At 39.6% G+C, this 26730-nt stretch overlaps 1 protein-coding gene across 1 annotated transcript; it reads right to left on the reverse strand.

Annotated features, from left to right (window-relative positions):
• Positions 1-5761: 5761 nt before the first annotated feature.
• Positions 5762-22436, reverse strand: LOC104571231 (p53 apoptosis effector related to PMP-22). Its single transcript, XM_010218358.2, has 3 exons — positions 22229-22436; positions 6216-6359; positions 5762-5976 (listed from the first exon to the last, which is right to left on the reverse strand). Exons 1-3 carry the CDS (start codon positions 22434-22436, stop codon positions 5762-5764), a joined length of 567 nt encoding a protein of 188 aa, XP_010216660.1.
• Positions 22437-26730: the final 4294 nt, after the last annotated feature.

A 26730-nucleotide genomic window follows, 5' to 3' on the forward strand; every position in this document is an offset into this window, starting at 1 on the left:
GATTTTTTTTTTCTCTCGAACCTTGATTCTTGTTCTCTCCTTGGTTTGAAGGTTCTTTCTAAACCTGCCAGCCTGGGAAAATGACCCTTCCCTTTTCTTCTACTTTATCTAAGGTCAGCAAGATTTTATTACTTTGAACCTTCCCTATTTAAGAAGCAAAGAGGTAGGGTTAGAGGGGGTAAAATACTAGTTGTACTAATAGTTGGTATGAGCTTCAGATACTAACAAAACAAGCCTGGGTGTGTTCTGCAGGGCTGGGTGTGGTAGAACTGGGGCAGTTTACCAAGGAGCAGTAAGAGTGTTAAACAAGTAAGGTGGGAAAGTTTCTACATGGAGGAGAAAAAGAATGAAAATTGGAAAAAGCAATGCCAGCCCAAAAATGTTTTGCATAACTGTAGTCCACTATAAAAAATAGGTGATACAAAGTATCACCTTTAGGTGATATTTTCTCTGAAGTGCTTTAGTGGTTTACATTTTACTAATTCGTTTAAAGTTTTTCTGGGCACAAGAAACAGATTTTGTCCAAGTCTTTGGAGCACAAATTTCTGTGCTAATTTCTGAGGAACTGTGAGCAGTGCGTGTTCCCCACACCCACAATCAATAGCTGAGTGAATCTGCTTCTGTTGTTTTTTCACTGTTCTGTGGAAAAATCCTACAGGCAACATCCCTACTTCTGCCTAAATCAACAGAGATGTTATATGTGTAATTAAAAGTTATTTAAAGGGGCTTTTTGTATATTTATCATGGATATATATATTTTTAAAAATACATTAAAATCAATAAAGTAGGTTTTCTCAGAATGTTTTTTCAGAAGAACAGATAGAAAAGTATCTGTAAAAAGATGTATCAAAAAGTCATCCAAGAGAGGACACTTTGATCTAATCTCACCACATTTATCATAAATAATACAAATATTTTGAAGGTTGTTGCTATAAATTCTTCTCATTCCCAAAAGTCACATGCAAAAAAAAAAAAAAAAAAAAAACCCTACAATGCATCCACTTTTTCGCTCTGATTACAAAAAAAAAAAAAAGATGTAAAAAAGTGGAGAAGTTTTCTACATCATTTCATTTGCAGGCAATCTGGGTATTTAAACAGTGTGTATAGACAGGCATATCAACTCTGCTCTTTAAGCCCCTTAAGAAACCAAGTACAAAACCAGTTCTGTTGGCCTCAGCAGAACCATCTGCAAGCATGAAGATATCCATGTGCTATTCTAAATCTTGGCAGTTACCACCAGGGAATTTGCAGATAAACTGTAGACCAAGTCTGTGCAGCTGCACCACAGTAGCAAATGCTCTTGAAACAAAAATTTCTACCAGGAGCAGTATTTTGACAATGAGTGTAAAGATAAGGAAAGATGCATGTAACTTCATCCTCCCCATCCCCATGATTAGTCATTTAGGAGTCCTTTATTTCTTGGTTTTCTTATTTGACTTTTAAATATAATTCTGAATTAATTCTTCGGTAGTTCAAATTCAACATCATTCCAGTAAGTCTGTTTGGTTTTGGTTTCTTGCCAAAGTATACAAATGGACCAGTTCTTTCCTCTCCTACCACAAGCTTGTATTTTTCATTATTGTCTTAGATCTATTATCTTCAGAGCACACAGAAGTCCACTGAATATAAAAACATGCAAGTATTTAAAAAAATATAAGAAATAATAACTGTTACACAGTTGAAATGTGTCAAATGGAAAAATCCTCTTTTTACTGTGACCCAATAGTGTATCTAACAATATAATTTAAATAGGATCCAGATTCTGCCAGTCTTTCACACATTGAGTTATCCTTTATTTTGGGAAGTATCCCATCTTTTCTCATCCCATCCTTACCTTATAAAGACCACTGACCTATTACAGAAGTTTAGCTGCTAAAGTCAGTGGAGCTACTCACCGAGATGCAAGTAATTCTGAGCATAGGTAGAAAAAGTGTTTGCCATTCAAGGATAAAATATCAGCCTCATGGAAATCAATACTGGTTTTGTGAGTGATGTAAACGGGGTCAAAATTTCACTCATGGCATTAGTTCATACAGCGAGATATGCACTGCTTCAATACAGTTGCCATCTTTATTGCATTGGAATTATTGCTTAGATGGGCTATTTTTAAGAGCAAAAGGCAGGTGCCTGAAAGATGGATGGTGAAAGATGGACATTTTTGCAAAGAAATATGAAGGGACCAAGACATCCACACATTACATAAACTGGTATAAGTGCCAAAAATTAAATGGAACATATTAACTTACTGATCGAAAGTCCTCATTATCTCTTTTGCTTTGGTTTCCACCTAAAAGGCTGCTTGACATTCTACTTGCTTTCAGAACAATTCTGCCTTGCTTTTACCATGATCTAGTTGAATTAAATAAAATAAAACCATCCTTTGTTGGAGGATGGTTTTCAGTAAATATTTTGAAAATGTAACAGGAAGACCAGCAATGCCCTTGGCAGTAACATCTTTATTTTCCTCTTTTGTTATAATAGGCTTAATGTTCTGAAAAGCTAGATCTTGCAGGCATCTGTTTGTTCCTGATCTCTATCATTAATACTTATGATAAGAAAGCTCTATACAGCAGTTAGCTGCCCTTTTACCTGACAGATAAGAGTTCTTTAAGAAAGATCCCCACCTAAGAGATGCAGATGCAGACAGGGAACTTGAAGAATGTCTTCCTTTCCTCTAATTTCTCCTTTGTTCAAAAATACAAACATTCTTACATTGACTTACTCAAGATTAATCTAACAATTTAGTTGACAATCAATTAGCTGACAATCCAGCCGAACTATGTCCTCTGCTCCTGGATTCAGATTACTTTTATTTTTTGGGCCAAAGTGATTGTCCTCTCTATGCTCTTTTGCTATGATCTCTCAAGTGGACATTTCTTCCATTAGGGCAGACAAAGGAGGTGGCACTGGAATCTGTACAACAGTGTCTGGAAAATAGAGGGCTTTATACTCTATTTCTCTGTTTCTTACATTTTTTTTCCATGCATGGGGCTTAAAATGCATTTTTCTATGGATCTGTGGTGCACTGACCTGACATTACTGGAAACAAACTGCCCTAAATACATGTACATGAATCCTGGTATTTGCATGTTGGATACCCACCTGACTCACCTGTTTCTTACAGAAAGCATTTTCTTGCAGGGTGCACGACACATCCACAGTGGAGAGCTGATCTTGGCTCTCTTGTGGCTGCCCCTGGGCTTTGCAACACCATTCCTCTTCCTGGGAGGGGAAAATGGCAATAGGGAACACGGAGCAGGGCTGAGTACTACCGTGCTGCAGCCATCCAGGAGGGGGACCTGTGGGACACAGCTCTTCCTCCCTTAGGGAGGAGGAGGAGGAGGAGGTGAAACTGCTGAGCCCAACAAGGGAAGAGGTGAAAGGAGGGGAGATTACTTGTCACTAATGATTTTCTTTGCCTTTTCATTATGCTTTGCTGTCTCAGCAAGGATGGCGTCATGCTTCTTAGCCTTGTTTAGTGCATCTTCCCCTACACTGGGTCAATGTCAAGCTAATATTGAAGAAATGTAATCATTGGTTGCTCAAGTTGCCTGTTGCTTCCTCCAAGGGATTGCCACATCTGTTGGAGCAAAGGTATGGAGCGGGACCACGCTGGACTATTTGATGAGCATGAGTCCACTGTCCTTCATGCCAAAATGAACTGTAATACATTGCAGTACAGACTCATGTGTATGGTTAGTTGAACCCAGCTTGACAGAAGTTTAGGATTCATGTGTGTGTATGGACAAGGCCAAAGGATACAATCAAGATACAGTTAAATAATAATATAAGTTGTTCTGAAGTTATATATTTGTAAGTTACTCTCCCTTCTCAAAGCACCTCCAAAATGGCACCTTGGTAGAGAATTCCACATTTCCCTGTTCTTGGAGTTCTAAAAAAAGAACAAATCTAAGACACATTTGTGAAACAGTACATACATACTGTCATTTATTAGTTATAATAAGCATAATAAAAAGATTTGTGATAGATCTCTTCCTGAATAGATAATGTTACATGATGAATTGTAAGCCATTTTATGTATACACTACTTCCCCAAATCTATTTTACTTTCATTTTTTTCCAAATAGGAAATATCTCCTTAATGTATTTGAAAGCTCTGGTCTAGCTATTCTTTGGTGTGTAAACGCTCCACATCATTGTTCTGATACACCTTTCATGTTTATTGATCAAAGTTAAAAGTGACTCTCCAAAAGTGAATGGAACTAATTGCTGGGTAAAAAAAAAGATTAAATTATTAATTTAAATTAATTTAAATTATTAATTTTTAATCTTTATTAATTTCAGCTATCCAAAGCTTCCTAAAGCTTACTACTTTACCACCCCCTATTCTTTGCAGTAAAGAACATTTCATTTGGCAATTTTCATAAAGTACAGATTATGTAAAATGCGGATGTGTTACAAGATAATAAGCCTTTCTAGCTAATTATTTCAATGGTTTTTTTTTTATACATAAGAGAATTATCCACCTTTTTCACCTAACAGAAGAAATAGAACATTTTAAAGTTAGTATATGCAAAGCAGAAAGCAGCACGATCTTGAGTATACTTTATTGCTTACAATATAGTTAGGTTTACAATAGTGTGGAGTATAAGATACCAAAGGTGTTTTATAACATGCGATTTCTTCTTGTTGTAAGAGTCTTCATATGAGATGGTAGGGCATATCTGTGCATTTTAAAGTATATATTAAATATATACTTTCTGCTCTTAAAGTACTTTCAAACAGCAGACTAATGAAAACAGGACCATCACACAAATATTTCTTATCTAAATTCAGACTTCTGCTGTAGCTGCTCCCTGTTTCTACTCTTGCTGTATACCTAGATGTCCGAAGGGAATCATAAATCTGTTTCAGTCTTTCCTGACCCTTTCATGCTGAATAAAAGAGCTAGAATAAGATAAGGAAGATTTTAAAAACACCGATTTTGACACAATGGATTAAAAAGTCGATGCCCATGAAGGACACAGCAGGAGCCTCTTCAGCCCAAATCTGTGCCATGCAGGAATGGCTTGAAATCCCCTCTCCTTCAACCTGGCCTAGGCTAGCCCCAGTAAGGGCATGCTGGGATTTTTAGGGAGGCCTGGATTACTGATGATTTTCGTTTACACTTACAAATACTCCCAAATAAATAATTATATTCCAAATTGACAGGTAACAGTTGGATTGCTCACTTTATTGGGGCAAAGTTGGGGGATCCCTCTCTGCCTTATCCCTGTACCTTAAATTAATGAATGAAAAAAGGAAGCAAAGCTATGAGATGATGGCTGGCTAATTTACCTAATTTACTATGGAAGTCAAAGGATGAATATATATATGGCTCTTGAAAAAACATGCAAAATCTTCAGTAAAACCTAAGCTAATATATACGAAATAGGATTATTGTGAGCTGCTTTGCTTCAGGAAGATGATAAGTGTTGTTTGGTTTCCTGAGGGTTCAAAAAGCTTTTCTGAATTTAATTGGATGCATGCAATATGTAACAGAATCCATATACACCCTCATTAATGGACATGAATGAAGAAATACAAGTTTATTAAATGTTTAGACTTAATCTAAGCAACTCACCTCAGATATGAAGGTCCAGAATAGAATAGATAACTTTATTGTAAATTGCCAGTAGTTTTTTTCTACATACATTTTAAAATTTTGCAGCATTTTCTACTAACATCTGATGATGATATTCTGGGAAATTTAGATGATCTGTCAAATATGTCTGAAATACAAATGCATTTTTCATGGTGTTTATGGGGAAGAGTAAAAATATGTTGGCTTCACATTACCCAAGATTTGATCTTCATAGTTAGGAAGGCAGCAGAAGAAGAATCCCAAGCATATTTCCATAATAGCAGTGGTCCAGCCAAAGCCATATGCCCAGCTGAACATATTGATTCCTGTCATTTCAATCTCAGTTGAGAACTTTACAGGATAAATGACCAGGCCCATGATGGAGAACACAGCTGAAGAAACAGGAGAAAAAAAAATAAGCTAATCCCTGGCCTCCATTACACTTATAGTTAACACCATCCATAATTTGGAGGTTTTTAAAATGGATCTACTATCATAATAGACCTTATATTAACTGGGAGTTAAGTGCATACCCAGACACTAGGTCTGGGTATAGAACCAACTGATAGAAATATCAGTTCTGCTATGGATATGCTTGTATTAGTAAACTTTACTTCATATATTGTCTTACCAGCAACAAAAAGCAAGCCACCGATCCCTCTTATGAAGTTGAACCGAAGTGTATCAATGGCAAATGCTATGATGGCCAGAGCAAAGCAGATCACTAGAAGTATAAAGCCAACAAGGTATGTGGCAGCGGCAGCTCTTCCCCAAGCTGAAATCAAAAAGAAGATGTATTAGAAAGAGGGAAAAAAAATCCCGTACAGTGTTTCTGGCCTGCAATGAAAGGCTAATTTTAAACAAGTGTGAAAAGAAGGCTGACTCTAACAAAGCAAAGCATGTTAGCTTTCGTGTATGCTGTGAATATTTTTGTTTCACAATAAATCATTCACAAAGTGCAGAATGCTTAACAATTCCAGTCCGAGTTCTCACAGAGAACGTAGTAGGACTTTCATGCAAGGTTCCTGTTTAAATTTTATCTCAATTAAGCACTGAGATAAAAAAGGGGCTATAAAAATGTAATGATGGGTACTTCAATAACAAATGTGATAACCTCATCAGGTGCTATAAAACTAGGATCATTTTACATTGACAGGAAGAATTAAACTGTCCCTGAAACTAATTAAGTTTTCCTTAAAAAAAAAAAAAAGTGTCCTTACAAGCATTCAGGCATACAAATTTAAAAGTATGGTGATATTGCACTAATGTTGACAAATTTAAAAGTATGGTGATATTGCACTAATGTTGACATCCAATGATTTATGACTTATTACATTTTGTGTTTTGGGTCCCCCCCCATTACATTTTGTGGTTTGGATCATCCCCTTGATTTATGAATGGAGGAAAAGATTTGGAGAAATAGAGCTGGCATTTATTCTGTAGGGAAATTTGATCTTTGCTTTTGATCCAAAGTCGGAACTGTTTTATTTTGAAAACTTACTCAGGATATGAATACATCAATTTTCAAAGTAGGTAAGTTATGTTATGACATGTCGGTGTTGAGCAAATGCGTTGGCATAGCAACTGCAAATATTATTATTTATTCAATATTTTAAGTCTTTAGGAGCAAATACTGCTCGAAGAGATCAAAGCGTCTGCTCTCAGTGTAACAAGCCCAGTCTGACATTTTTTAAATTGTGTATGTAGATGGAGTAGGCAGTTCAGTCTACTGGGCGTTTGCAGACTTCACCTCCTTGCCTACGCTATGCATTTCTAAGGTGTTGGCTTCTAACCAACGCCATGCTGCATGCGTGCTGTAAATTATCACAGCCCAAACAACCATGAGGATAATTATAACTAAACTTAAATGTAGTGCACACCATTGAGTGAAAGTTCCTTCTGGAACTCAGTGATTTACAATTTCTGTTATTTAATAACTTGCAAATTTATTTGCTTTAATCTCCAAAGTGAAACCTTTCAGTCCCTGTAGGACCGGATTGAGGCCTTACTGGCCACACTCTCGATGTTCACCCAGTCTGCACCGCTTGGCCTGTCCGCACGGGGAGCACACGCTCCCAGTTGAACAGGCATCTTTGGACACACAAGTGGAGGAAAGTGTCCCTGTTCACTAAAAACGGTTTTATTTATTCTACTTTCTCTGGCGGCCATCTTACATTTCCGCAACCTACACATACATTATCGCATGCACGCCTGGGCAGTTAGGACCAGAAAATGGGCTACACTCCTGCCGCTGTAACAGCCTGAGGCTCCCAGGTACAGTCAGCCACATGAGAGCATGCAAGCAGTAAACAGCCAAGTGTCCAGCTCTTCCCGTCTCAAGCAGACATAAAAGCCCTCCGGCCTCTGACGCTATCCTGCTGTTGATGGGTGACACCTCTGTGCTCACCCTCTCTTCCCTCAGGCCCCAAGGGACTCCAAGGCTGCTATTAGAATAGAGAAATAGTCACCAACTCCCAGCTCTCCTTTCCCTCCCATCTGCCTGTCAAAACCTTTCCCTTTTTGTTTACAGTTCACTCACATCCCCTTGATTTATGAATCTTGCGCCATTTCAACTGTTTCACTGCAATTTCAGTTTTATCTAGTGTCCTTCTTCTCCCTTATGCCCAAAACCTCCCATCTGCTCTAGGCCTTTCCAACCGTGTTGCCGATCCTATAAACAGCTGCCTAAGAAGGAGTCTGAAAGGGGCTGCCAGCAAAAACTGGCCTAAAGTTCAACTTATAAGATACATTTTAGCCTAAACTCTTCTTCACTGGAAGCATCCACCAGGCTTGGAGGCAGGACACATAACATGCCAGCAGCATCCCAGGAGGCAGGGGGCTGCCTCAGGCAGGCTACCAAAACAGGCAGTCAGGAGGATGATTTTCTCATGCTGCTGCGACTCATTTCACCTAGTTTTGGTTGCTCCCATTCCCATAGCTTCTTTACTATTCTGTAAAACAGCAACAAACAAACAAACACACAAAAAAGGACATCTGGGTGTAACCTGTCCCAGACTGGAGGTGCTCAGAAACAGTAACCTCCCTGCTCTCTGCAGTGCTTCTGGTAGAAGGCTGAAATCCAAAGAAACCTGGATGTGATGTGGGGTATCAGGGGCACAGCTGGCTGGAGCAGCAGAAGTCCTGGGCCTGGCCTCTCTGGATATGGGGATGTCCTTCCCCAAAGCAAACCCAGAAGGCAGCCGCCTGGCTGCACCGGGACACGAACCAGACCCGGTGGTGTAACCTCACCCACTGCCACCGTCACTGTGGCAGGCACGTCTTCCAAGAAGAGCTGATGACAGAGTGGGTGGGAAGGTCACCTGGGCCAGGGCCAGGTCTTTGGAGGGCACTGGGCAGTTGCATGTGGCGGGGACCGGCCCACAATGCCGTCTCTCTCCAACGCCAGGCTCGCCCAGGTGTTTTTCCCTAAGTAGTGTTACAGCTGCTGTGACTGCATGAAAGCAGGTTTGGGGCGCTCCCAGCCCATGGGGCACTGGCTGCAAGAAGAAGCTTGTTGGCTGCAGGATGCTTACATCTTTACAATGCACTGCTTAATCGGGTAGCTGCCAATTTTGTGACTCACACATCTACAAAAGAGAAAAAAAAATATTATCCCAGTTTTGGAAGAATACCAATACGTAGCTCCAAATAACATAATATGAGGCATTGAAGAGACACTATCTACTTTTATATGAAAAACACTACCAAAACCTCATCTGTCCTTTACAAAAAGTAGCAGTTTGCAGTAGCTGAGACCACAGAGCAAACACTTTACCTTTCTAAGATACAAGGTAGAAAAATCTTTGTATAGAAATAATTAGAACTGTCTCTACATCCGAGACATATTTTTTTCCATGTGGTAAGCAGGAAATCTAGAGTTACTTAGTGTCTTTTTCTAGTATAACTAATACACTTTTTTTTTTATGCCCAAACTAGAAGAGTTAAATTGGCCATTAAAGACTGATCCTGTGGAAGAACAAATAGATCTAGGTATTACAATTGCGAATGTCTTCTGCATTTCCAAAGAGATTTTTTCCAAGTCCTGATGCAAACAGAGTCCTTGCGGTACCTCCCTTCCTAAGGGCTTTTTCACTAAATGTTACCAAGTGCTTCGTTAAAAATTCCATTTAAGAATAGATGTTTTATTAGGAAATGCTTTTTAATGTATTTTTATGAGGCAATTTAATTGTGAGTAGCAAATCTGTTCCAAGATTTTTTTTTATTTTACACTGATTTTTGCTTTATCTAGATAAAGCATGAATTAGTATGTATTTAAAGCATGAATAAATAATTGTAACTGCAAACTCTTTTTTCATTTAAGAGTGCCAAAGAAATATCACAGGTGTCACACAAACTCAGTGTACACTTGCCTATAGAGGGAACACAACTGAAAACTGAAAGGATCTAGTCCACCTGTCATAAAATCAAAAACAGAAACAAAGGGAGCAGCAGGCTACAGGACATCAAGCTGAGTCTGTGAAAATATATAGCAATTTGTGAGACCTGATTTCTCAGCTCCCTTAAATGCAGTGATGTTTTGGCTGTTTAATGTGCTTGATAGAAAAGAAAGGTATGTTTACACTAGAGTGTCCTTGAATACCAACAGGATCCTGTAATGTTTGCATGTTAGCTCTGTTTCCTTCTTTCCCCCCTCCCCTATCAGCTGAAAGAATGCCAATGAATATCATTAAAGGTTCCTAGGAAGCTACCCGCTCTCCTCCCTTCAAAGCTCCTCCTATCTGTCAATTTTCTGAGCAGTTTTGTCTAAAAAGAAGGCAAGCAAAAGGAACGCACATTTCCCTGCCTATCTCAAGGAGAGCCTATTACAAGGAGAGCAAATAAATGCCTTTATTTGCAGTGATCTCTAAATAAATCAGAAAAAAAATATGAGAGTGCAGACCATCCAAAGTGAATCTATTAGTCCTTAACTCCTGGAAAATGAAAATGTCTGTCCACTATAACATACCAGCATGCGATGAGACCCCTGAGCTAATTTAGGTACCAGAACGAGACTACCCATGCCAGGACACAGCTCATCACAGCTTTTGAGCAGAATAATTAGCTGAGATAGAGAACAATAATAATACAGGTTTATTATTGTGCTATTAAAGCTAACTTGCTTTAGAGATAGCATGACTACCCCTTGTTTTGCTCCATCTCTGCGTTCTCTGAATACCGTGCTGCTGACTGCAGCCATATGAAAGCTGATAGACTTTGTAAGAGATCCACTACTGGGACTGTCTCCAAGTTCCTGCCTTCCCAGTTTTACTCCCTTATGCCTATTCGATTTTGCAACACTGCAAGCACTATTTGTGCTTCAAACACAAGAAAATAAACTTACTTGCTCAGCAGCAAGTTGAGTCAAAATTTTGAGTAACTAGATCTACTCTTTTCTCAGCCTGACCTGTATTTAGTGTACAAAACAGTGCCTTCAAAAAAGAGCTGTAATGCACTGAAAATAGAGCATGGAGTCCCCTCCCCCTGTGATAAATCGGCAGTTCTCTGTTTCTAGTGTACTTGCCTCAGTTCAAAACATGGGAAAACAGACATATATGACATTCTCATCTCTTTCTTAGGCTATATCCCTCAACCCACATGAACGACAGAATTTCTCCTTTTGAGCTACATTTTCTGAAAGGAACTCCAGGGTGCTCAGAAGTACTTCTGGTCTAATAGATAAGAACGTGCTCCTTCAAATTTTCCTCATAGCTTGGAGCTAAATAATTCAACCAATACCACAAAGAAAAATTAATGAATTATTGTCCACTTGGAGACATCAGCAATTTTCTATGTTCTTGCCAGCTCATCATTTTAACACATAGGCCACCCGAGTGGCCGAGTGAACCCGAGTTCAGCAAATTTAAGAAGGATAGTTTTAACTCAGAAGAAACAAAGGGAACAGGTCAAAGGAAATGCAAAATTGCACTGAAAAGAGATTAATACCTCACTCAGTTATCCTTTACATCACAAAGGGAAAGAGACAAAAGTCCCACAGTTCTAGCCCCATTCTTAGTCACATTGTAATTCTTGCAAGACCTAAAACTTGCCACAGCAGTGATTCATCGCTGTGTTGTCTTTAATGAGAATATTTCTAGACTGAGTTTGGAGAGCTCAACCTGTTTTATGCCGCTCTGATTAAAGGGAAAGAGCATTATTTTGGAAACAACCCTGAACTCACGCAACTTAAATTTTTCCACCTGACGTTCTTCATCAGGGTGTGGTGAACTCTGTAGAGCAGATGCTTCACTTTGAAAAGGTACCATTTTGGCCAGGTTTCATTTGTTATCAACACTTCCGACATTTCATTTTGTTTTGTTCTCCTAGAGAAAGTTTCCACAAGAAAAGAACTTATCTGCAGAAAAGGGAGCTTTGAATTTGTGGGTGTTTTTAAAGTATGGTCCTGGATTTATTGTCATAAGGAAAATAAATGGTACTGGCAGCATTTTCCCTAATTTATATAACCTTAGCTTGAATCGTAAGTCCAACTTGGATGATCCATCAATGCTCAGTTTAGCTGTGGGTTATGAACTCCTAGTGCATATGCAAGTCACTGTCATCCAGCTGTGGGAGAGGATCTGGGTGAGTGCCTTGGCCAGAATTTCCTACATTACATGTGTAACACTGGACAGTGCAAAATCTTTTCTTTTGAGAAACAACTGTTTTGTAGGATGGCAATTGTGAGGTATTTCTGTGCTCTTTTTGAAGGCAAGTGAACATAAAAATATCTGAAAGTGTTTGCTGATCATTTGAGCTGACATTACAAAACTAGCAGTTTGTATACAGACAAAGTAAATCAGAACCCATTAAAAGCAGCTCCTTATGAATAATCTGTATGTGCAGACTAAAAGCTATTGACTGAAAATAATTTCAAAGGAAGACCATACAAATGAAGAAAACTGCATGTTATTCATGGGTAATTTATGACCAGAATAAAATGAAGGGGAGAGATGGCATGATTGGATGTGTGTTATTTTCCTTCTATCCTTCAGTGCTATTTGTGGTATCTGGATCATTCTTACAACAACTACATTTTCTGAAGGTTTCAATATCTTTCTCTCAGGAGATCAACAGTGGATGTTTTTCTTGGGTTTGTGTAAGTTTATGTCATTTGGAGCACAGTACAAAATAAACATTTTTGATCCTGCTGTTTGGCATCATTTGTCTGGAGGGGAAGGAGGGGTAATTCTGCTTTCTTTCCCTTAGCATTGTTGCTTCGGAACTTATTGGCAGTTAGCATAGATTTTTCATGTCATAACAGAATATTATCTCACAGCATGAAGCCATTTTCATGTGAGCAAGAATCAGCTTGTTAGCTTGGCTCTACTTAACAGGCAGCAGTGGAAGCAGAGAATGCCCTATTTAGGCTTACCATAAGATAATATCATTACAAAAGTTTCTCAGTGATTAACAGCAGATCTTAGGTAAAGGAGAAAGAATTAGGGTTTCCAATTGTCCTACAATAGAGTCTTTAAATTACAGCAGACAGGAAAAGAACCTTTATGCATAGAGTGGCTGTCAGTAAAATCCTGTATATATGAACTGAAAACAGTTTATGGACAGTAGTTTAATGCTAGCATGATGGTTCAGTTTCATTAGGTGGACTTTAAAATAAGTATTTCTCATTGAAAGCAAACAGCCTCTAATTCCCTATCACTGACTTGAGTCACAAGCGTGTGCAGCGAAAGTCTGCATCCAAGGCTTTATGCACTTCTGAAAAACTCTTCTTCTACTGAGGCAGGCGATTCAGCTTTGGCAGTATTCTGATGTGAATTTGGAGGGAGGAGTAGTTACATCTCAAGGGAGCGGTCCCGTTTCATCTCCTCGCAAGCCCCAGACGTGCACAAGCTTGACTTGGAAGCTGCCTGCCACAAATCTGTTAATAAGGGCTCCTCCTCGTGCTTACTTAGCACTAGGAAGGCAGAAGTGGCAGAGGGTGTAGAGCCGTCATCAAAGGGAGCAGCAAGGGTGTAAGTTGGCTATTAAAAATAATATGCACACAGTGCCTCAAAATTAGAGGTTGGATCATGAGAGAGTCAGAGAGCACCCATATCTCACATTATCTTTAGAAGTTGCATGCATTCAAAACACCTCAGGATAAAAGCTTAGTTTTATACACTTTGGTGCTGTAACATTTTTCCTCCTGTTTTTCCTATTTATTTTTTAATGAATCAGTCTGACTTGGTTGCGTGGATGGCAGGAAGGAGGTAAGATAAATAAAATGGATAAGATATTGATAAATCAGTACATATACACAGTGTTAGTTAGTCACCAAGTAGTATGATGCACTTGATCCTTTACTAAGTCCCAAGCTAAAGATGGATTAAAAAAAAAGCATCAGTGTGAATTAAACAGAATAAACTTCTATGATAATGCAGTCTGTGAACTAGGGCTTTTAATCAAAAGACCACAGTGGAACCTTTCCAAAATGCTCTTTTTATGTTTTATTTTCCTGAGGCCATTTGAGGCTGAAGAACACTGCATTTGCATTTCATTTCCATATGTTCCAAGTATTGTTCTTCTCACTATTGACCTACAATTTTCATGCTGTGAACAGACTTTGTTCTGAAATCTTGCTGAAACTTGTCTTTTGCACAAGGGACTTTCCTCTGATAGAGAGCAGCTGCAAGTCTGGATCCAGTTTTCCAATGGAAGCAAAATTTTACAAATTGAAAATCTTACAGACCCTGCTTAATCTTCTTGTAAAGGAGAAAGATGGCTTTGGTGATACATCCTAAAAGTCGACATTAATGGCTGCTTATTGTTCATAGGGTTGTTAATGAACAAATGGGAACTTCACAGAAACTTCCTATATTTGAGTCTAGATTTATGAATAGTGTGCTTATTCAATATAACAGGTGACAATTAATATGTTCAACTGCAGATTAACACCTTAGCCAAACTGTTCCCAAACTGTGGCCTGAAGTGTTAATTACTGTCAGTAGAGGGAAGAAAGAGAAAAATTGAGTTATAAGCTAATTTGAAATTTTTGAGTGATAAGCAATCTTGTAAAAATATTTGACAAAGAAGAAACACAGCATTATAAATTTCACTGACTTAATGTCTCCAAAGTTTCTCAGAACAATAAAAGCTGCCAGTGAGAACTGACATCAAAATGTAAAAAAAAAAAAAAAAAAAACACAGAATTTTTGAGAGTTCTGTTTCTTTTCCCAAGTAACTGCTTTCCTGCTTAAATAATTTGGCTGTTTATCCCTACTGTGGAATTCAAAATTGATTTCACAGCCCTCATCAGTGTCATACCAAGAGAGACTATTATAGTCCTGTTGTATCAGACTACCCTAATAAACCAGAGGAAGATGTGAGATGAAGAGAAATGAAAATTAAGCCACAAATTTGGAGAAATCTTCAGCAAAGATGCCTCCTGTGTAGGAAAGGTTAGAGAAATAACCGAATGGTGCACAGCCAAAGACTTAACGGTCCTGACAATGCAAAGCACTGGGGATCTTTGCAAAGTCCTCAACACCAGCAGTTTACATCTTTTAATGGGAGAGATGAGAACCCTCCATACGATTGCCATTTTTCTGCCCAGTTTAACTGCAATTATTAAAAGAGATGTTGGATAATGAACAGTAGGATGCCATCTGTAATTGCTCTCTGTAGAGTTAATTACTGAAGAGCATAACCATTATTTAGAAAAGAGTCTGATTAAATGAATCTGCCACTAAGCATGTAAAAGGACAAACCCTAAAATTACAAGGGAAAGCAAGTAATTGCAGAGGAATGAAAACTCCCATGCTAATTAAATGCTCTGAGCTTGATTCCCTTCTCTTATACCTATATGGCGACAATGGAATCTTTCCTACCAGCAAGAGAAAATTAAGTTTGTCCTTTTCTTTCTTTCTTGCATCAGATTTCCCTAAATATGGTGTTGCTGTGAAATTTTCATTGATATATTTTAAAGCATTTAATTGAGCCTGTACTTTTTTGGCATTTTAAGTTTTAGCTATTGAATTATTAATTCTGCAATCTTTTTTTTTTCACTCATTAGTAATGTTACACTTTTAGGAGATCAATGACTTAGTAAATGATGTGTTCCTGTATACACTGTCATTAAAGCTAACAACAATCACTATATGTGCACATATATAGATGGATATACACACATATATATTTGTGTATATATATATATAGTTGTTTCATGTTGTGAATACAGAATGAACAGCACAGAATTTTTGTTTTCAGCTTATTCTGTATAAAAACATGAAGGCTTTGCCATATGGTTTGGGTAGCACACTGAATATAGAGATGGGCTCTGTTCAGGACTCGCTCACAGGCTTTCTGGGCTAGCCAGCAATTGGCCTTGCCCTTGCTTCCCAGCTGTAAAGAAACTTCCAAATCTAGCCAAACCTTGCCAAACTCTGGGGGAATTTGAGGTGCAGAACCTACACTTTAGGAAAAATCTGCAGAAACATCCCTGTACCAACCCTTGAGCCAACCTCAGCCTCCGTGTTTATTCCTACATGCAGACACCCTCGGACTCCGAAGTGGAGTAGTGAAAGCCCACTTCTCCTTCCAGGTCCTGTTGAGAGAAGCTGTGTCCCAGCCTGGAGCTCTGGAAGAATCCACGAGTCATTCTGCTCATTGCTCTTGTTTGAACTAAATGGAAGTGAAGACTCCCCATGTCAGGGTTTGGTTGCTGGTGGGAATGCAGGGGAAGGGAAGAACATCATACATAGGCAGGCAGTGACAGTGAGCCTCTGTGCTTGGGATGTCTTGTGCCCCAGGTGTGATGAGTCACTGGTCTGGCCAACAAAGTTAATTTTCCTGCAGAGCTGTGAGGTGGCAGTCCTAGGCCATTATGTGCCCTACCAATAAAAGTCCTTTGCTGCTCAGAGATCTTTCCTAGCCTGGTTGTCTACCAAGATGTTGTATCTTTAGCAGTAGATTTTTGATTAGTGATTTCCATTCGTGCACACTACCTCTAGAATAAATAAATAAACGGTATTTCCTGATAGCAACAGACTCCTGGTACCCAAAAGCCCAATATTACAAACAGGGAGAAAATCTACTAATTGGTGGAGTGCTAAAGAGACTAAAATAGAATCTTTCTTTCCTTAAGAGGATATTACCTTTTGCAGCATTCCCCTTATTCACTTGTGCTCTAGGCATATTCATCTGCTTGAGCTCACAGTCTTCCCATTATAATCATACCACACTGCCATCCTATCTTGTAATATTGTATTAACATTTATAGACAAAATAAAATGGAATTAGCTAAAACATAGTAACCTATTATTTGCCTGGAAGAAAAGATGCAGCAAGGTTTCCAAACGTAAAAGCATTCGAAGATGAGAGATATGTCCATCTCTCCACTAATCTCCATAGGCAATAAATTCTTCTAGGATAAGACCAATATTAGGTAGTATGATGTGAAAACAACTGAATATCTGGATTCTACCTGTTATGTGGGTATGCCTTATGCTGATTTTATTCCCCAAGTTTTCTATTGGCACCATGAAAATGAGCTCACCACTTCAGCTTAAATGTAGAGGTTTGAGCTTGCAGTTTATCAGTGGGAGCATCTGCACACAAATGGGCTGAAAGGTCACATAGAACATGAGCGAGGACAAGGGTACTCGTGAGTTTTTCATTTTATTGTTCACCACACTAGGACTAATAACACAAAATCAATCATTTTCCAACAACCAAGAACATACAAGTTTAAACATCTTCAAAGCCTGTAGTGGAATAACGTACACACTGAAAAAAGTGTCTCAGATCTGTCAGACACACCTTGTTCAGGAGAGATCATATAGTCAAAAAAAATCAAGAAAAACAAAGGAGTGTTTTGCCAGTTTCAGAAAGGCATATAATCTATGCATTTTCTTGGTAAGTTCAGCCCTGTCCCCCAGATGCATTTCATACTGTGCTCATAATCTATTTATAAAGTCTTTGTAATAGTTTAAGTTGAAGATCTTTATTGGTTCTAAGTGGCATAACGCTGCAGATTTCATTGCAATCCCTCACCCTAAACTCCATTCATTTCCCATAAGTTCTAATAAGTTCTAATAAGTTCTAATGCACTAGATATTTTTTCCTATAATGTTCTAAATACTGATATAAACAGACTTGAAAAGCAAAAGATCTCTGCTAAAGTGTAGATGAATGTCATATGGTTTGAACTTGGAGAAAATAACAGCATAGAAACTATTTTTTCCACAAAGTCTACAAACTTCGCAAAAGTTGGGAACTGTGGAAAAAAGGAGGGAAAGAAAGAGTTCACCATTCAGAAGAAGTGTAAAGTACTTCTGTTTGTACTCTGACATCATATCTTCTGTCTCTGTGCGCATGAAGACAGGTCATTACACTTTGTTTACTGTGCACTTTGTTATGCGTGGCCCAAGGGGAAGTTTAACATCCCACAAAACACAAGGAAAAGAACATGATCAGGAGCAGTCAGCATGGATTTTCCAATGGGAAGTCATGTTTAACCAACCTGTGTTTAACCTTCTACAATGGGATGACTGACTGGATGGATGAGGGGAGAGCAGTGGATGTTGTCTCTGTTGACTTTAGCAAGGCTTTCAACACTGTCCCTGTAACATCCTCATAGGGAAGCTCAGAAAGTGTGGTTTAGCTGAGTAGACACTGGGTTGGATCGAAAATTGGCTGGATGGCAGAGCTCAGAGGGTTGTGCTAAATGGTGCCAAGTCTAGTTGGAGGCCTGAGAAGGCCTGTGGCAAGTGGTGTGCCCCATAGGTCAGTACTGGGCCCAGTGCTATTCAACTTATTCATCCGTGACCTGCATGAAGAGACAGAGTGCACCCTCAGCAAGTTTGCAGATGATACAAAGTTGAGCAGAGGAACTGACACTCCAGAGGGCTGTGCGGCCATTCAGAGAGACATTGACAGATTAGAGAGATGGGCAGAGAGGAACTTCATGAGGTTTAACAAAGGCAGGGTCCTGCATCTGGGGTGGAATAACCTCAGGTTCCAGTAGAGATTAGGGAATGATCTGCTGGAAAGCAGCTCCATGGAGAGGGATTTGGGAGTCCTGGTTGACAACAAGTTTACCATGAGTCAGCAGTGTGCCCTCATGGCCAACAAGGCCAATGGGATCCTGGCCTGCATCAGGAGGAGTGTTGCCAGCAGGTCGAGGGAGGTGCCTTCTACTAGAGGGATCCTTGCCCCTCTACTTAGCTCTAGTGAGGCCGCACCTGGAGTACTGTGTGCTGTTCTGGGCTCCCCAGACAAGAGGGACCGGGAACTTCTAGATAGGGTCCAGCGCAGATCAACGAAGATGATTAAGGGACTCAGACATCTATATTATGAGGAAAGACTAGGCCTGTTTAGCCTGGAGAAGAGATTGAGAGGTGATCTTATAAATGTGGACAAATACCTGAGGGGAAGATGTATAGAGGCTGGGGCCAAACTCTTCTTGCTGGTGGCCAGTGACAGGACAAGGGGTAATGGGTATGAACTGAAACACAGGAAGTTTCGCCTCCATGTGAGGAAGAAATTATTGACTGTGAGGGTGACAGAGCCCTGGAAAAGGCTGCCCAGAGAGGTTGTGGAGTCTCCTTCTCTGGAGATCTTCAAAACCCACCTGGATGTGATCCTGTGCAACGTGCTCCAGGTGACCCTGCTTGAGCAGGGGGTTGGACTAGATGATCTGTAGAGGTCCCTTCCAACCTCAACCATTCTTTGTGTAAGTGCTTGTGTGAGAATTTCTGTATATGATGCTGAATTCTTATTTTCTATGACGTTTTGGGAACAGTGTGGGTAAACATAATACTATACAAATGCTGTATATCTACTAGATATAGAAATAGAAATACTGTGTATCTACTAAAAACCTGCATTTCATCAGCAGAATATGTAGACTCAGACTTAAAGGAAATCCCAGATGTAATATAGACTCAGACTTAAAGGAAATCTCAGATGTAATAAGTGGGATGTTATCATGTGGCCTGTCTTTTTGGGTGAAATCCAAGACTGGCATCAGGCACCTTGACTGACAGTAAGGCAAGATAGGAGCCATGGAAGAAAAACAAAAGCAACCCTGCATCTGTTGACCAAGGACAGAATAATAAGAAACACAGAAGATAGGACTGGATCTGAATGCATTCCCCTTCAGCAGATAAGAACCTGAGGGAAGTCTGCCTAGAAAGCACCTCCATCTTCCCAGGGCCCACAGCTCAAGAGTCCTCTCCTCAGAGATAGGAAGGTGTCAGGACAGACATTCATTCATCCAAAAAACAGTTTATAAATCCTCATTCCTCTTCTACATTCCTTAAAGGTAAGAAAGCAGTAGAGAAAATAGTGTTTCCTGCAACCTCCATTGCTGACCACCTTAAGGTAACAATTTTGCTGTTGGTGCACACATCTGGAAAGTAAGGGACCTGACTTCAGATTGGCCTAGGGGCCTATTCCAGGTCTTCCTGCAACAGATCCTAACCTCAGGCTATGGGTGAGAAAGTCACAAAGTCAGAGGGAGAAAGCACAAGCAGATACCCTACGAGGGTATTAGGTGCACTGGGGAGGGGGGACCTACATTTACAAGGCTGTAAAGTAGCAAGGCAGTGACATGATTTTGCACTATGCTGGTCAGGTCTACAGCCCTCTTATGTCTATGGTCACCCATACTTGCACTGCCTTTGATTTCCATTGTGAAGGCATAAAATGTAGGAGAGACAGAAGACTGGAAATGTAATTCACAGTAACTTGGACTATTCACTATCACATATTCTCCCACCAGTCAAATGACTCAATGAGTCTCAGACATATTTTTGAATTTTTGCCTAGGAATTTTGCCCAGAAGGATTTTGAGGATATTCTAAGGATTTATGTATGTCAAATAAACCTGAAGAGGAATTGAGTGGATATTGTAGTCATGCAACATGTGAACAGCATTTCTGATGCTTTCAGAAATGTCAGATGATTCTCTGGTGCATGAAACTGGGGAATTATTCTGCATGTGTGTACTAAACCTAATATCTTAGAAATGCTGGATATGCTCTGTGCATGTGAGCCATGATAACTCCATATGAGGGACAGTTCAAAGAGAGGATTACCCAAGTTTGTTCCTCCCTGCTTTTGTCTGTAGATGGTACCTAGTGGGAAACTATGTATATGATTGCAGAATTTGAACACATAAGAGTGAGGCAGGATAAGGAAGGCATGGAGATGCTGAACAACCAGGAAGGATGTGGAAGTATTTGCATTATCAACAGAAGCATGGTAAAACTTCTGAAGATTTTCTGCCCACATAACATTGTTTTTCATTATGCTAGTAGTGCCTAACCAGAGATCAGGAGGAGGGCTCACTTTTCATTAATGGAAGCCCTTTTCTAATCCAACCCAGAGAATGTCCCAGTCTCCTGGTCACTAAAGGCTCCCAACATGTCCATGTGGCTCTTTTTTTTCAGAGAGGTTTCCAGGGCTGTCAGTTCTCCAGCATTCTGAGCAAGACAAGGCCTACCTCATACTCTGTATCCCCAATGCAGTATGTATTTGCAGCTCAGCATCACAGTTTTTCTCCTGCTTTCCAGCTCCACATACTAGATGTAGCAAATTGGCATGATCTATATCCTGCCAAATTGCTGACACAGGAGCTGTGAGGGCAAGACTGGGCATGATGCTGAAAGAGGCCAGTCTTATCCTGGGGAACTACACTCAAAGGGGCCTGCTACTGTTATCTTCATTGATGGTTTTGAAAAGTGGTAGTAAATTATCCTTGAGTTTCTGCAACTGTTTATACATTCACTTCGTACAAGTGCAGCTGAGATTCTGACCCTTAGAGAAGATGCTCTTCCCTTATAATTTGAATTAGCATTATCATAAATCATAAGAACGCTTGAACTTCCCTCCTGGCTCAAACTAACAGTTCCATCTCTCTCAATAACTTCTTTGGGACAGTGCTCAATATCAGATGTTTAGAAAAAAAAAACAGGGCACATTTAGAATGGATCCTTCTCTTGGCCTACTTTCCCAGTTGCAGCAGTCTAAACTTTTTCAAGCAGAAAGTTGCACCTGGGCCAACACATTTAACAGTACATTTAACCAACATTCTATATATATATATATAAATGTTTTCTTCTTTTAAAAGTTGTTTCATAATCACAAGACGTTTCTTTCACACAACCCACCTGCCAGAGCAGTTTCAGAGCAGCATTCTGCAATCTGAAACTCCCTGAGGACATATTCATATCATCTTACACTTTACCTCCTAGTTTCTCACTGGCACTCAGAAATGACTTATCACACTAATGCCAAGTTTACGGATGCAGCTTGCTATTTGGACAGTTGTTCAACAATAGCAATTAAGTTTTGGACAGCAGCGATTATTGAAAAAAAATTTCTAGCTTCTAAAGGAGAAAGTAAATCTTACGCTGCATTTTCTGCATTGATACATTGCTGTGTATGTTTTTTGTGCCACAAACATAACACAACCTATCTCCTAAATCACCACATTTGTTTTTTAATAAGGTGAGGGCACTTTTCTTCTCCCTTCTGTTTCTCAAAACCCTTGATAAATTTCAGTGAGGATCCCTATTTTCCAGAACTTCTTATATAAAACTCAGATATTAACTGACACGTATGGGAGGGCTGAGAGGACATGAGTTCAAAGATGCCTCTGCTTCAGAGACTGCCCTGCTCCCCCCGCCCACCATTGCAGATACTTACCGTAACCCATGAGGGACTCGCACATCCATTCTCCACCTGCGTCTCTCCGGCAGCTCTGCCATAACGACGCCCGCTGCACATAGGGCAAGGTCTGCGATTCCAACCAGCCCCTGCCCGCTAGCGCGATGATACCAAAGATGACACCTATGCCCAGGAGCAGAGGTAGGATCCATCTGCAGCGAGTGTAGTCGAGGCCGTACTTCACCATCTTCGAGGACAGCCACCAGGCTCCCGGGAGGACGCTTGAGTGAGAAGACCTGCTACTGAATCAGACACACAAAGCAAAGAGTGTTTTTGCAAAGCTCCTTAAAAGTGAGCGTGCGTATGCATGAGCCGGTGTGCGTGCACTTGAGAAAAGCTTTTTAACCAGGACAGACACGGGAGGGAGGGAGCTCCACCTAGATTCAAATGAGTAAGAGCTGCAACTGAGTAATAACCAGTAGAGCTGGGGAGAAGTTGCATGTTGGGCTTATCTGCTAGATACTCTCTTCCCTGCTGACTAGGTGACAAGTGAGGTGTTATTTATTCTCTAACATTTTCCTTCTTCCACTCCCCACCAGAAGGATCATCTCATAGCAGCTATGTTTATAGTTTTGCATCAGAAGAGGTTTGCATTATAACACAAGACCACCTAGGGAGCTATTTGCATTATAGATCTTTGCATTAGTGGCCATTTTTTTTCCAAAATGTGCCATGTAGAGCTTGAAAGGTGCCTTTCCTGGACTCTATTTTTAAATGAAATGACATCTTATTTTTTATAATACTAAAAAAAAATCCTCTAGCTGCTATTAAGTTAAGACAATAAAGAATATGTGACAGCCCTCCCTCCCCTTTTTGGATAGAGCTGCAGGAAAAAAGAAAAAAATCCCTATAAATTATTGTTAAAAATGTAGCATTGTCTGGGTATAGCCTTTGTGAGAGAACAAAAACTGAGCCTTGATTTGACTGTGCCTTAGGAACTCGTCCTGCATGTGGATGTGGCTCGATGCACTCTGCGCGGGCCTGCCAGAGCCTGCCCGCCATGTGCTGTGAAGCGCAGCCGAGACTACCACAGTCTCCAGGGAACCCACGCTGCACAGTGCTGGGCAGGTTTTTCTATCAGTCAACTCACGAGCAGTACAGCCATGTTTATAGCACTCCGTTTTTGAACTCATATGTGCTTCAACCTGGTATTTTGGTGGAGTCCAGATGTCTTTACATCTGGAAGCAGTCGCATGACTCGCAGAGTGAAGCTGCCTTCCGTGAAGCAAGGTTAGGCACAGAGGGAGCCAAGGATTCTTTGTTCCTGGGGTACATTTTGTCAGGCAGGTCTGTGTCCAAGTGTGAACCCCATTTAGCTCCAGATGTTTGCTGCTCTATTTGCTGCTCTAGTTTTCATGGTGAAAAGTGACATTCATACTGAATCACAAACTCTATAACATTTTACTGAATTAATATTCATAAGTGAATAATGAACTAAAATACAAAATAATCAGTTAATACAATGCGCAGTGGAGTGCATGAACCTCTCTTGAGCTTGCATAGACTCAGACTTAAACAGTCAACAGACTGCAGCCCCATGAAGAGCTGTTAGCTCGGCCATGAAAGCAATTCCAATGGGTTCGTGTGACAACTGTGACTCATTTCTGGAAGGAAGCCTAGAAGGAAATTAGCCTTGGTCTGGCTAGTTTGTCTCTCATTCTCCAGCCAGTGTAATTTTGCTAGTTCAAGCAGTCTGGTACCTGGCCCCCTGCGGTAGGACAAAGCCCGTTGCCTTGAGGTTGTCAGAGGTTCATCGGGGTGGTTGATAAGTCACTGTTATAGCAAGAGACATTTTTACACATTTGACCATTGAAATTGAATTGAAGTCTCTTAAAGCAAGAGCCAACTATGAAGAAGTCCTATCTGCCTGTTGGAAATAAGGACTGCCTGAAGAAAAACAAAGCAATATTTTTTGTAAAGGTAATCACCTTTCTTAGGATATTATGTATTCTCCCTTGTAGTCCACATTTGTATTATCATCAAATTCAATGATCATTAACTTAAATATAATATTTAAAATGGTATTTATAAGTTCTAATACACTGCATCATATTCTTCTGTTACTCTTAAAATAATTTATATTTTCATGAAAGCAAACATTGTTTGAAGCTCACCCTTATTACCTGAAGATTTTTATTACCTGCACCCGCTCAAGTCTATTTATAAATATACTTTTTGTTTTCATTGCTGAGGCAGAAATGGGGACAATAAAGTCAAAAAAAAAAAAAAAAAAAAAAAAGAAAGATTTGGATTTGGATACTAGCTACTTTCTAAAAGAAGGCTTCCAGAACAGTAATGTATGTCTTCTCATGTGGCAGTATGCTATAACCCACGCTCAGTTGTCTATATCCGGTCTCTTGCCAAGTTTCAAACCTTCAAGAACACTTACGGATTTCTAAAAACTCCTTTTTTTTTCTTACATAAAATAGCCAAATCAAATTAAAGCAAATATGTCAGATGAAATCCAATATGAAGTCAAGCAGTCAGGTATTTAAGAGCCAATGTATGCTGAAGAATGAGAACACCCTCCCTTTTTTTTCTGAACGGTCAGCCATGTTTTAGGTTAGTATTTATGACTGAACTATTTGTCATCAGTTTTTAGCATAACTCATTTAGTAAGCACATGAAGAAAAATATATTTAGATACTAAAAGTGTTCATAGGGTAATCCAAGAAGCAATTCACTGGCTGCTGAGCTCAGAGAAGAAATTTCACAGGTTTTTAAGGCTTTTAGAATTCCAGGATTGGCTTGCTGCTTGGCTCCCCAAGCCTACCTTGCATGCTTTTTTTTTTTTTTGGTAAAACATGCCTGTGCATGTGATAAGCACTTGCAGTGAAGACACTTTCTTCTTTGCTTCAGCAAGGTTGCAAGTTACTAACCAGAAGATTATTATAATAGCTTGTTTTAACACTAGGTTTTGAAGCATGAAGCTGCAGTCCCTATTTTTATTTATGTGTGCAATTCAAGGCTACATTGGGAAAACACAAAAGAAGAGTCTGTGTATGCATGTACATCACTTCATTTTCAGCTATTTTTTGTTACAGGTCATATTTTCCTCAGGAGGAATTCTATACTGAAAAAAATGGTTTAATCCAAAGTTCCTTACCTACTGATATGCTACAGAAGGTTAACTGGTTTGGCCTTCCTTCTATCTCCCAGAAAAAATGGCTGAAATCAAAGATATCCTGTAAAACAGTCCTGCAGTTACCAGATAAGTTGAGTTTTGATGATCTGGTACTGGTTTTGGTGATCCATGACTTCCTAGTGTTTCTGTCAGGAATACAAGCTCTTTTGCAATGCATTTCCTTTGTCTGCAGCTTTTCTTGAGGAGTTCATTGAGAAACCAAAGCTCCGATACAGACATAGAGCCAAGGGGATGGACTGAAGCAGCCTGTGAGCCAGGTCTAGTTCCTTGGTCTGTGTGACCCAGACTGTGGCACTGCCCTGTGGTATGAGTGATCTACAAGGGAAATGTGCTTTAGAGACATTAGTAGAATATTAGAGCTTAGCAGGAGCCACAGAGTAATCCTCACCAAAACATAGGTTGGCTCCTAGTCTAAGATGCAGCAGACATGCTCATGCAGCACAGCCCGGATTGAGGGACTGGGCAGCTCTGGCCATGTAGTAAGTGTATTTATGTGTAACCACACCAGATAGATAGCACTAGTGTTCAGCTGCTAGTTTATGCGAATATTTTTCTTACCTCTTTGGCTGGCCATATAGCCATACAAATATTATATGAGTTTCTATGAAATCGTATATAAACATTTTATATATAGACATTTTTTCACTTTGAAATTTACCAGCCAAAAATAGGGTTTTCCTGAGACCAAAATTTATATGCAAATGACCAATTTGACATGTTTCATATGGAAACAATATTTCATATTTGGGAAGAAAGCTGAAATGAAAATGGTGTCCTAACAACATTTTTATATTTTCTTATCGCCTTGATACAAAATACCAGTTACAGCTTTCCTGAATTTTGCTTTGCAAGTTTTGATTTTCCATTGCAAATAAGATCAGAAATTCTTTGGAAGTATCATCATTCATCTAAATTCTGTTTTCATGTTAATTTTTGCTTTTACAAGTATTAAGAGAGTTTAAAAATACCCTCACTTCTGAAAAGGGGTTGTAATAGCCACATGTCAGCTCATAAGGATATGCCTCCAGTTATGTTCAGGATTACGACACCTGACTAATGTACATAATTCATAACAATTTTCCAAGCCAGCACAGCTGAGGACTGGGGTTAGTTGGGTTCTAATTCTCCACTTACACCAATCACTAAAGTGTTTTCAAGTCCCAATTGTTGATTCATATTCTCACAGATGACTTAGTTGAAGAGAATTAATGGCATCAATTTAACATTCATGATGCTGTAAGTAAAGGTCTAGGTACAAACAGGCTGGACAGTTCATGATGACCAGCGCAAAGCAATAACATGGGTCTCATTTCTGAGACAGTTTCTAATTCCATTT

Source organism: Tinamus guttatus, unplaced genomic scaffold, assembly GCF_059628265.1.
Source record: "Tinamus guttatus ecotype Peru unplaced genomic scaffold, ASM5962826v1 Tinamus_guttatus_pri_ptg000336l, whole genome shotgun sequence".
Classification (NCBI taxonomy): domain Eukaryota; kingdom Metazoa; phylum Chordata; class Aves; order Tinamiformes; family Tinamidae; genus Tinamus; species Tinamus guttatus.

What these genes read in the sequence shown, in the direction of transcription:
- LOC104571231 (XM_010218358.2), bottom strand. Translation starts at nt 22,436, where the DNA reads ATGGTGAAGTACGGCCTCGACTACACTCGCTGCAGATGGATCCTACCT. An exon ending in CGAGTCCCTCATGGGTTACG is followed by an intron (nt 6,360 to 22,228) that starts GTAAGTATCTGC and finishes TTTTGATTTCAG; the next exon opens with CTTGGGGAAGAGCTGCCGCT. An exon ending in TGGCTTGCTTTTTGTTGCTG is followed by an intron (nt 5,977 to 6,215) that starts GTAAGACAATAT and finishes CTGTTTCTTCAG; the next exon opens with CTGTGTTCTCCATCATGGGC.